The sequence below is a fragment of the Megascapheus bottae genome, chromosome 5 (assembly GCF_031878675.1).
Source record: "Megascapheus bottae isolate mThoBot1 chromosome 5, mThoBot2.hap1, whole genome shotgun sequence".
Lineage (NCBI taxonomy): Eukaryota > Metazoa > Chordata > Mammalia > Rodentia > Geomyidae > Megascapheus > Megascapheus bottae.
This window is the reverse complement of record NC_143513.1, coordinates 70,044,642-70,056,948: the sequence shown is the minus strand read 5'-3', so window position 1 is coordinate 70,056,948 and position 12,307 is coordinate 70,044,642. Positions and strand designations below refer to the sequence as shown.

The 12,307-nt window shown below is 48.1% G+C and overlaps 1 protein-coding gene across 1 annotated transcript in view; it reads left to right on the top strand.

Annotated features, from left to right (window-relative positions):
- Plxna4 (plexin A4) overlaps window positions 1–9,118 on the top strand; it is a 338,047-nt gene extending 328,929 nt beyond the window's left edge. Inside the window, exons 29-31 of the mRNA XM_090333317.1 lie at window positions 30–242; window positions 5,325–5,475; window positions 7,347–9,118. Coding sequence (XP_090189443.1) covers window positions 30–242; window positions 5,325–5,475; window positions 7,347–7,442 — 460 coding nt within the window. The 3' untranslated portion in view covers window positions 7,443–9,118. The remainder of the gene's footprint in view (window positions 1–29; window positions 243–5,324; window positions 5,476–7,346) is intronic.
- Window positions 9,119–12,307: the final 3,189 nt, after the last annotated feature.

Here is a 12,307-nt window from a genome sequence, read left to right as displayed (position 1 = left end):
TTCACTCTCTACCTATTCTCTCCATTCAGCCTCCCCCTACGGTTTTGGGTCAACATGATCAAGAACCCACAGTTTGTGTTTGACATCCATAAGAACAGCATCACAGATGCCTGCCTCTCCGTAGTGGCTCAGACCTTCATGGACTCTTGCTCCACGTCAGAGCACCGGCTGGGCAAAGACTCGCCTTCCAACAAGCTGCTCTATGCCAAGGACATCCCTAGCTACAAGAACTGGGTGGAGAGGTGAGTGTGGGCTCCTGACAGGAACAGCAGCTTCCTCCCGCTGGAGGCTTCTCCCTCTTGGTGAACTGGCCACTCACAAAGTTTGTTCTGCCATTACCATACACGCCCATCCCATGGCGAGCACTGAAGGTAAGTACTGGGAGCCTCCACCATGGCTCACCATGTACTTCACTTCCCAGTCCAGAAGGACATGGCTCTTAGTGGCCACAAGGACCGCTAGGTCCAAGAAGGAGAGAGATGGTCCTTTGCTCTAATTCTACCTACCAACACACACACACATGTGTACATGTACACACACATATACACACATGCACACACACATACACAGGTATATATGGAAACATTCTATGTATGCGTGCACAACACGTGCACACATATGGTGTATGTGCAGTATATATTTACATACAAAAGACACATGCATGGTGTAGATATGCACATGTTACAGGCACACATGCATATACACATTACAATGCCCCCTGCAATCTCCTAGTGTGGTTCTTCCAGGCTGTCTGTCACCCCCGGCCTCCACACACCTTGCGGTGCTTGTGTCTGTGATTCCTGATGCAGTCCCAGACTTCACTGGCCCCTTTGAGATGCTCACAGCCAAATCCACAGAAAGGAGAGAAGGTGTGTTCCCTCTGACTTCACCTGCAGCCTCTAGGTCACAGAGCCTAAATCTGCTTTCTGTGCCAGAACCTGGTATATGGTGATCACTTGTCACTTCTGGAAGTTTCAGTGATGGCTGAGTTGGTATAGTCATGATCTCTTCACTTATACTCATCCCTAACAGCTCCAGTGTCAATCCGCTGCACTCCATAGACTTCCTGTAGGAAGTGACCTGTCAGAGTGGTTACAGGTGGTCCATTGGGGGTGGCCTTGGGGATGCCACCCACTTGAGTGCCCTCTGTCACATAAAGAAGACTAAGGACTAAAGAGGAAAATATGAAAACCATCCCTCCCAATGTAGAAGGCACTGAGGCCCATTCTGGCGATGGCAGGGAAGGGGTGGACCTCTGTCCCTTCACACATCCACCCAGGACACAGAGTCTGATAGGCACCAAGGTGGTATCTTGTACACGTGGGACACATGGCTCTTCACTTGCTCCATGGAGCTGTCATGGTCCAATGCTCAGCTTCCCTCCCCTCCCTCTTCCTAAGCTCTGATGGTAGTGGGCTAGAGAGTGAGGCCCTCATACTGCTGGGCCTGGAACCATCAGCCCACACTTTACAGAGGCCTTTGAAAGCCAATTTCGGGGACCAGGCCAAAATATCTTTTATACCTGCATCTCCTTTCCCCACCATCACCCTGGGCCCAGGCTCTGCCAGCACTGTCAGCTGTGCCCATCTCAGCTCTCTGCAGATAAGTTAATCCTAGGTTGAGTTTTCTGGGGCTTTGCCCTGCACCCAGCTCCCAAAGGATTGAGGTCTGACCCCCGTGGGTGCAAAGGCATTAGGAGAACCAGCTGAGGCTGGTATGGGTGGGATCCAGCACATTTAGAAAGGCTTACTTCAAGATGATATTCCATAGGAGCAAGTTCAAGTACAGGACTCCAAGCTGACCTTTCTCTTCTGTGCTGCACAACCCGTTGACGAGAATACTTGTCTGAAGTTCATTAACGAGGCTTAATTGCATTGTTCATAATCGATGAGGCATCTCGGCAGAGGATCCCTGCCCAGACAACAGAATGGGAAGGAAGTGACTATACAGTGTGCTGGGCAGAAAAGGCCCCTTGGGGTCATGGCAGACTCAGCAGGGCTAGGCAGAGTCATGGAGGAAGTAGGGTCATATTAGTCAAAGGCTGCATAAAAGATGAGGCCACTCAGCAGGCAGCCTGGGGCAGAGACCTGGGGAGCAGGTTAGCTAGACTCAGCCCTATACCCATTAGGGTATTAGCTGCTGATGGCCAATTGGTTCCACTCTATTAGAACTTGCACAAGATGCAGGCATGTGATTGGCCCACCTGTGAGCCACAACATGCACTAATCCAGTCCAGCCTTCTCAACACAGGCAAGTGGGGTGAATGGGGCTGCTTGGCGGGAATTAAGCTCATGGTAGGGAGAAGAATGACAGGAACATATAGCCAAGCATGTATTCATTAGCCTCCAACAAGAAAGTTCTGTCTGTGCCATCCCCATTTCAGCTGCCTTCTCCTTCCGCATACACATGTACACTTTGTAAATATTCACATGGGAGGAATGCATTGGGTTTTCATTGCCTGACATGTAATGGGCCATTATGAAGGTATCTCCCATTTTGGTGGGAAAAGGTCCATTGCCTGTCCAGGCTGGGTTACCACAAACATAACAGCAGGCTCCAGACACATTCATAAAAATCCCATCAGAACTGAGCGCTGGGGGCTCACCCCTATCTTAGCTATTCAGGAGGCTGAGATCTGAGGATCAGTGCATGTCTTGTAGCCTCTTGTCTTCAATTAAGCACCCTGTTTCCCCCCATGAAAAGCTGGAAGCAGAGAAAAAAATCTCAGGGACAGCATCATCCATGCCCTGAGTTTAAGCCATTGAACTGGCACAATAACTAAATAAATAAATAAATAGTTCAACAGAACTATCTACCCACTATGACTATGGCAGCTTTCATGGACAAGCCACAGGAAGCTGAGGAGCATTTGCTTCTGGTGACAGTTACGTCCTCTCAGTGGGCACCTAAATTTTCCACCCTGATCTGAGGCTCTGTTGTCTGTGGATGACTCCGTAGAACTATCTGGAAGGAATGTTGGACTCAGAGCTGCATCGCTGGCTGGTGACCATAGCAAGAAAACACTGTTTAAGTATTAAAGCAAGAAAATATTGTTTAAATGTCTCACCAGTGTAGCCCTAAAAGTAAACTTTCCTTGAAGACTTATCTTGCTTGGGCTGTATAGGAGTTGTAAGGAGACAAGGACACAAATCTCCTGGGAAGGGCGAGGTTGGGAACCATGCAGAAACCTCTGGGCTTCCGCTATAAATGGAACATTGGTGTTTGTAGTGTTCCAGAAATACTGGCAATGAATTGAGAGGTTTGCTGGAAATTTTATACCTTAAAATCATTAAATCACTCCACATTTATGCTACAGGCATGGCTTAAGTGGTAAGGTACCTGCCTAGCAAGCATAAGGTCCCAAATCCAAAAGCCCAGAAAAAAAGGAGAAAAAAGAGGAGGAGGAAGGGGAGGGGAAGGAGAAGGAGAAGGAGAAGAATGTTTTAACAATGTGGTTTGATGTCAGCCTGGGCAAATAATTAGTGAGCCTCCCTTCTCAACATATAAGCCAGGTTTGTACCTGTGATTCCAGCTACAGAGAAGGAATAGTTAAGAGGATTGAAATCCAGGCCAGCCAAAGCAAAAGTGTGAGGCTCTTTCCAAACATCAGCTAAAGCACAGAGTCAGAGGCATGGCTCAAGTGGTAACACTGCTTGCTTAGCAACAGGAGGTCCTGAACTCATACCAGTACAGCCAAAACAAAATAAAAACAACCAAATAAGTCTTGCTTTGTATCTGTCTGTGATCTCAGCTAGAGAGACGGCATTAGGTAGGAGAATTATGGACCAGATCAGTCCAGGCAAAACATGTGATATCCTATAGAGCAATTAGGCAGAAAGGATGGGAAGGCACCAGGATGGAAGAGTGTGAAGGGCAGAAATCCAGATGAACCTGGGGCAGCCTCATTCTCCTCAAGATCAAGTCTGAGAAAGGCCAGAGTGTTAGGCAACTTGTCCCTGTCCAAATCTCCTAGCCAGGGAAAAGTAATTCATTCACAGGAGTTGGTGCTGTCATCTGGTGCCCTGCTGGGTTGCCATCCAAATGGCCCTTTCCTTTGCCTCTGCCTTCCACTTTCCACACACCAGGATTCTTCTCCCTGCCTCATCTTTCCTGCATACTCAGCAACAGGCCCGAGCCCCACTAGGGCTATGGCTGTGGCAGGTAGCTACCCCCTCTCCTCTCTGCCAGGAATGTTCTAGTTGCCAAGTGAGCTGTCATTTTCTTGCATGCCCCTGAGCTGATGGTGAGAGGAGCACTTGAATGCCATTTCTGTCAGCCTGTCACATGTAAGCCCTGGGCCCTTCAGGGGATAGGTGGAAGTAGGGAAAATGACATGGGACTGATGACTGGAACAGAAAGAGATGACGTGGGCTGAGAAGACACAGAGCGAGGGTGCAGGATGAGACTTCCAGAATGGCTGAGAATATGCCCTGTGCTTATGTTCTCATGCTGGAGACTTGAGACGTGGAAACTACCAGAACTATCACCATCACTGATGCTGGCTCAGCCCATAAGTGAGTGCTTGAGGATGCTTCCTTGTCTTTGTGGCTACCTTTTCTGTTTTTCTGTTTTCTCCAACTACAAACCCAAAAGCACACAGGAGAGAATGAGAGGTGGCTGTCTTCTTCAGGATACTGAGGCCTTTTAGTCCCTCATTAGGAAACTGCACAGCTCCCCTCTGGTGGGGGAGTTGGGGTCTAATGCATAAAATGTCAAATTGCAGAAATTAAAAATGTAAATTCTGGCATCTAATTAACCAGTTGACAGCAGTGCACAGCTGCAAGTGACAGTGACTGATTGCCTTCTGCCAGCCTCTCTCCGAGCAGCCCCCCACCCCTCTGTCACTAACCTCCAGAGAACAAGGGACACGGGGAAGAGCAAAGCTTTGGAAGAACCCTTTGGCTCTGCTGGAGGAGACTGCACCTGTGGAAGGGCCTTAGAGGGACACCAGGTGCTGGAGTCCTGTCTCCATGCCTCTACCCTCGTGCAATGTCCTTGCCACCCACTACTTCCACTCCCACCCCCCACCCCACCTCCTTCATCTGAAGCTGTAGATAGAGATAGCTCTTCCCAGAACCAATGAAGCTGCCCAATGAGAGAGAGAGAGAGAGAGAGAGAGAGAGAGAGAGAGAGAGAGAGAGAGAGAGAGAGAGAGAGAGAGAGAGAGAGAACACGCACTGTGGTCCCTGGTGGTCACAGCACAGGCAACCAGTGCTGGAGTGCAAGTGGAGCCCATGTTCCCAGGCCTGGTACTGGAAGCTTCTATTCTCCTGCACACTCTCTGTATAGACTCCAGCCCCTCTTCCCTTCACTCCCCCATGCAGGTATTACTCAGACATTGGGAAGATGCCAGCCATCAGCGACCAAGACATGAACGCATACCTGGCTGAGCAGTCTCGAATGCACATGAATGAGTTCAACACCATGAGTGCACTCTCCGAGATCTTCTCCTACGTGGGCAAGTACAGCGAGGAGGTGAGCCATAGCCTTCTCAGGACTGAGGGGAAGTAGGAGGGAGGAGATGCAGGAGGGAGGGCAGAGATGGTAGACAGCACTGGATGCCTACATGCACAGGAATAACTGGCCCTGTGAATATCCCTCACTGCCCCACCAGGTGCTCTGGGAAGACAGAGATGGTGAGGATGGTCTCACTCACACATTCTGTACCAACCCCTATTCTTCTTCGCTGGACAGAGCAGTTCTTGATACTTTCCCTCTTATTATTCGTATTTATTCTCCACTATTCCTTTCTTTTTCTTTATGTTTTCATTTCCCTGTTGTCTAATTATCTTTAAACAAATACCTTCCCACTTCCATGGAGAAGCCATATGCTGTGGTGTGATACAGCATGGAAACGCTAGAAACGGAATAGAATAGAGTAGAATGGAATGGAGGGTGACAGAAGAGAGCAGAATAAAATAGAATAGAAAAAAACAGAGTTGAACAGATAAGAATACAAATGGAATAAAACAGAATGAACAGAATAGAATAACAAAGCAAAACAGAATAGGGATAGAATGGAACGCGGTAGAAGAGAATAAGACTAGAAGAATGAAATAGACTAGAACACAATAAAAAATGGAGCAAAATGGGATGGAATAGAACAGGTATGAAATGGAATGGAATGGAAGAGGTTACACTAGAGCAGAATGAAATAGACCAAAAATAGAAATGGAACAGATAGGAGAGGAGAGGCAGGACAGGACAGGAGAGACATAGAATGGAATATCCTGTATTTTTAGTTATGTTCTCTAGTCAGAAGACCCCACCTAGAGTAGTTGGCACTACAGATTCTGCCTTCTTTCTAGTCCGTACAAAAGTACTCTTGGAGTTTCTTGGACATGGGAGAATAGACCAAGTGATCCAGATTCCCCACATCTGAGCACAGCATCCCAGCCTTCTCTAGAGAGCAGGCAGCGGCAAGAGCTGAAGCTAGTATCCCAGAATCTCTTCTTCCTCATAACTTTGTCAGGGTCTAGCAAAACCCCTGATTAATGGAGCTCCTGGAAGGCCAGGGCCTGGCATTCTACAGGCCATGAGTGACACATTCTGTGACCCGAGATCAGTGGAAAACCAGTTTTGAGTCCCTCATAGGCAAGAGCTCTGTCATCAGCCTGTACCCCAGAACTGGTCCAGGGCAGAGTTTTCCCTTGTGTGTGACAAGACAAATTAATAGTGATGATGTATAATACAACAGTGTAAGACTGCAGCTACCTTGCCTCAGAAAGAACTGTCCCTCAACCTATACTTTAGCACATTGTCTACGCTGGTGCTCAGAATGTCCAATCTGAATGGCTTGATGGCTAGGAAATGATGGTTCTTGACTATCCCGAAAGTAAGCAGCTCCAGCTCAGCTTCCCCTTTTTATAATACATTCATTGCCTAGTGTGGTGTTTCCTGCCTGTAATCCTAGCACTGAGAAGCCTGAGGCAAGAAATTCACAAGATCCAGGGCAGGCTGGGCTATATAGGAAGACCTAATAGAGAGGTGTCTGAAAAAAAAAACAAAACAGAAAACCTTGACAAAGTTTTGAAATTGAAAATATTGGGAGCCTCCCTTGAAGGGTGATCCTCCTCTTTCTCTCTTTCCCCTCTCCTCTATCCCTCCCCCTCAGACCTATGACCCTCGTACTCTATACCATGCCTTCCATGGAGTAAGGCGTTGTGCCTATGGCTAATTCAATCCTCTATATTGACTTAGACTAGAGATGGATTAGTCGTGCCTGTTTTGCAGAAGACGAAGCAGGCTCCTTCTTCTTAACCCTTTGAACCATGGCCACGCCAGAAACATAGATACACATACACATATTCAGATCAATAACCTCCCTCTCCTTCATCCTTCTACAGATCCTTGGACCCCTGGACCACGATGACCAGTGTGGGAAACAGAAACTGGCCTACAAACTAGAACAAGTCATAACCCTCATGAGCTTAGACAGCTGAGAACCGTCCTTCCAGGTCTGCCCTGGAGGGAGGGACACACCAAGCCGTGCCTCAGTCTAGATTATCATCTTTACCAAGTGCAAGTTCCCACAGGCATCAGCAGCACCCCCGAGCAGCAGCGCTATCAATCTCTCTCTCCCCTCCTCCTCTCTCTGCCTCTTTTGTCTCTCCCTTCTTCCTGGATCCCATCTCTTTCAGTTGCTCTGCCAATGCAATTGGACCAAGCCACCAAACCACAGTCAGTGGGTTTACATTGAAGGACCTGAGTAAAAGATGTCAGAGCAGAGCTTTCTCTTCCAGCTGCTCTTGGCTCCACGTGTCATCAGCAGGCCCCAAATATGGATGAGGAGCTGTAGACAGAGGACTGTTCTATGCTGCTATTTCACCATTTCCTTTGAGAGTCCCCAGTTCAATCCAAAATGTGGTGTAGGGAAGTGACAGTGAGCTCAGTATTATCTTCACTGAGAAGACATCACCTGGCCCTCCCTTCCCACACTCTCAGCTCTAAGGGGCCAGTTAATGGTCTGGGTGCTTCACAGCTGTGAGAAGAAAGACCTTGCCTCCTCCATGCAGCTGGAGTGGGGAGCACGGGAACGGTTCGGAGGTACTCTGCAGTCCAGAAGCCTCCTATTCCCTTCCAGTCCCCTTGGAGCTCTTCCACGTGTCCACACATCTACTCCAGAAGCAGAACGCGTTGTTCCTGATTCACTCCCAAATTCCAGTGTATCACAATCATCATTATAGGTCAAGCCCATTGCCAGAGCCTCAAGTGATGTCTAAAGAAGGCATCTCTACCCTCTTTGTCATCGTTCATCAGGGTCAATGTGAAATGCATCCAGGAGATTCTACCTCCAGCCGTCTCCAAGGCTCCGTCCCACACTGTCCTTGAGAACTCCACAGAAGGCCAGGGTGGACAGCCCAACCTTCATCTCTCCCCTGTAGAATCTGGTGCCATTGCTATGCAGATGACTTTGTCACTGGACTGTCCAGACTTCTTTGGGGATCATTTCATCCACATCTCGGCTGTCTTTTTAGTCCTTCTACATCCTCATCCTTTCTTCAGTCATCATTAGAAGAAATATGCCCAAGCACGGCCTCCCTCAGACAAACCAAAATTCCAGCCAGCCTCAGTCCCTAGCTTGTGTCTGGGAGGAACTGGAGAGCCAAGCTGAAGGACCTGACTGGAAATAGAGGCACATGAAACTGATCGCATTCATCTCTTCATCTGTCTTTCCAACTATGGATATGTAGTTCTAGTCAGTCAAGCAGATGTGTGCTCACAAATGGGTATGAGGTGAGCAGGGGCTGTGGCAAGGCATGATCTAATGGTAGGTCCTAGAAATCTACCATGTGGAAAGGGACCTTAGATAATATATGGTCCAGTTTCCACCAGAAAGGGAAGCTCCAATCTCATGTTCTCTGCCAATCCTGGAGACAAAGAGAAGCAGCATGGATTAGATAAGGATTCTAGTCTTGATTTCACTCAACATGAGCCCCACACAGAGAAGGAGCCATGCCATTTCCAGCAACGCCCATGCAGCATTCTACACTTTTAAGAGCACTGCCTCTTGAGATATGAATCAGTGAGAGAGAGAGAGAGAGAAAGAGAGAGAGAGAGAGAGGGAGAGAGAGAGAGAGAGAGAGAGAGAGAGAGAGAGAGAGAGAGAGAGAGAGAGAGAGAGAGAGAGAGAGAGAGTGTCTCAGGAGAAGCAGAAAGCTCCAGACTATATCCTGTGTAGGAAAATGCTGATGTGGCTTTCTTCTCTGCCCCTTCCTCAACCATTTACCCTGTAGCATCAGGACATTGAAATACTTGCTTTCTGGGCTGAGTATTGGTGGGTGGGAAGAGAGAATCCCTGTCCATAGGAAATCAGGGTGGTTGTCTGCCAAAGCCTGGACTTTGGTGACCCAGAGCAGGGTATCATATAGCATTGTGGAAAACTAATGGAAAACACATGGCACCCTAGCAAACAGAAAGAAGAAAATAGGAAAAGATGTGTTTGGAGGGGAGAGAGAGAGAGAGAGAGAGAGAGAGAGAGAGAGAGAGAGAGAGAGAGAGAGAGAGAGAGAGAGAGAGATTACCAAAGGTTCTGAAATGCCAGGTGGAAACACATGAAATCCCTACCCTTGATCATTTTCTTTCTTCCTAAAAAGCCACAGGACCTGGCAAGCCAGAAAGGGTGCATGTGGGAGGGTAGACTGAGAAAGAACCTCAACCACTAAACTGTATTTGCACATGTGAAGGATTGAGGAGGAGAGATACAAAACCTATTTAACACACATTTGCTGGATGGAAGCTGTGGTGTGTGTGTGTGTGTGTGTGTGTGTGTGTGTGTGTGTGTGTGTGTGTGTGATTTTGATTTATTTTTTTAAGTTTTGCACAAAAGAAAAGAATAATCAAGCAGGAAAAAAAGACTGCTATCATGGTTTTGCTGAAGCTTTTATTATGTATTGTGTTATTATTGTTGTTATTTTGTGGTACAGGACTCCCCCTCCCCTCAGCATACACACACCTTCCATGTTTCTGTCAAAAGCAGAACTTCAAACACTTCAGAGAAACAAAAACGTCAGGAAACTGGTAGAGAAGGATAGAGGAGATTCCTGGCTCTCCTCATTCCTCCTGAGGGGAGCTTGGGGAAGATATTTTTGTCAATGGCCTGGGTTGTTTCTGGCATTGTTTTATTACTGTCTTTATGGTGTGAAAATTCTCTTTCCTTTTACTTTTGGTTTGTTTCTTCATTTCATACTGTTTTGTTTTGTTTTGCTTTTTGATGCAAGTGTAATGTGATTAAAAGCAAAGACAGGCAACATTGTCCAAAAGCTGCCATTTCCCACCAAATCTCTCCCAATTTCCCTTGAGAGTTTCCAGTTCCTGTTGGCAGAGCAGGGACCCATGGCGCTTCCCCAGTGGCCCATGCATACCTACAAAGAAAGGAAGGAAGCAAACTGGGTCTTGTGGAGTGGAGGCATCTTTGTGGCCTTCATCCAAGTCCACTGGCAGCACAGGTCTGGTGAAAGTAGAAGCCTTCAGTCCTTGAGTTCTGGGCAGCAAGCAAGGGAGAAGAGGTCACAGTCAAAATGGCTGGCCTAAGTCAGATGGGGATTTTGCAATGTTGAAGGGGAATGGGCCGATGAGCTGGTGGTGGCAGGAAGCTGGGATCCTGAATGTCCAAGTACTGGTGGAGGAAACCAAGAAAGACAGCTGTGGCGTCACATCTCTGGGTCATGTGTCTCCCAGGTGTGGGTGGGCTCGGCTCTTAGTTTGTCCCTTTGTAAGGGGAGTCGCTGAGTTCCTTGGTAACTACAGATCGTGCCACTCAGTGGAGTTGGCTATTGTATAACTGCCTCAGGAATATACTTCCTTGCCTTTTTAAAATCTAGTAATGGGATACCACAAATGCCTCCCAGACCAAAGTACGTTACAACTGACACACAAACACAGCCAGCGCCAGCCCTGGCACGTCTGTGAGCTCTGGGTACTTAGGTAGAGCCACACACAGAAAGAGAGGTCATTACAATGTCTCCCAAAGTTTGAAGCAGACTACCGGAAACTTCTCAGAGATGGGTTAGGCCTCTTTGTCCTCGAACACCCATGTGTACCTGTATTTCCCACCCAGAGTTGATGACCTGTACTCTCTCTGGCCCTTCACGTCCCTGACATTTCCATCCCCAAAGTTTCTGGTGCTCATGTGCCTCATTGCATGTGTGGCTTCTGCCTATGTCCCCACTCTGACAGCAGGCCTCCTCCTTGTCCCTCCTTGTCCCTTTCCCATGCTGCCTCCTCTGCAAGGCCATTTATTAAGTCTAGTTCAGGAACTGCTCAGCCACAACCCATCCTTTCCAAAGCTTTCTCTCTGAGTGGTAGGGCCTCCCACCTACAGCCAAGTCCCTGAGGGCCCCCAACTTTGGAACCACAAGCAGTGATAGTCCAGTATTGGAATCTCCACAAGGCAAGTCTTGTTGTAGAACCTTGGATGACACTGTCATTTGTTCGTGTATAGGTATTTCTTGCTTTGACCCACAAAGGGAAGCTCTATTTCCAATTGTCCCCTTTGCAGGACTAAGGGACACTGCCTTTGATTCAAAGGATACCACATGTTTCACCCAGTAAAGGGCCAATGCATAACCTGGAAAAACTTTCCCTCTACTTTTCAGAAAACCCAGGAGTGGGAGAAGGGGGTAAAGATATGGGAGGCAGACTGTAGGCAGAAGGCCCACAGACCTGTGCTCATGAGCTTTTCTGCATGACACCCAGCCACATGCCCAGCAAATCCCTAAAGGCCTCAGGGGCATTCCTGTGAGGTCTGGAGAGAACCCTACCTAGATAGCTTTCTGCCCTGGCTCCTCCCCATCTTGCCACCTCTTGCTCATTCACATCAAAGGTCCAGTTCTCAGGACGGTGACCAAGGGACCCTCACTCCCCACTCTGTGTCCTTCTTAAAGAAGCTGTGGGCTATTTGTTTGGGATTGTATAATTCATTACTTTTTGTTTACATATCTTAAGTTTGAAAGCAAGGATGGAGACCAGATATGGATGTGTAGTCTAAATTACAGGTGGGGGGGTGGGGGAAGAGGTGGAGACACGTGGAGGACCAAGGGGAGTCTCTGCTATTAATAAAGACAGTGGTCAGAAATTGCCCATTTTGGTCAGGCAGAGGAAGTGCTCTGTGTGGCTGCTAATATTTCTCGGTACTTCCTCTGGGGTTTTGATGGATGGAGCCATCATGTGACCCCCTCTCCTCCTCCACCTCCTCCCCTCCCCCTCCTCCCCCTCCTCCCCTCCCCCTCCTCCTTCCCCCCCTTCTCCTCCTCCTTCTCCTCCGCCAGCCACCTCCCCTCAGGCATTCTGTGAAAAGCATACTTGC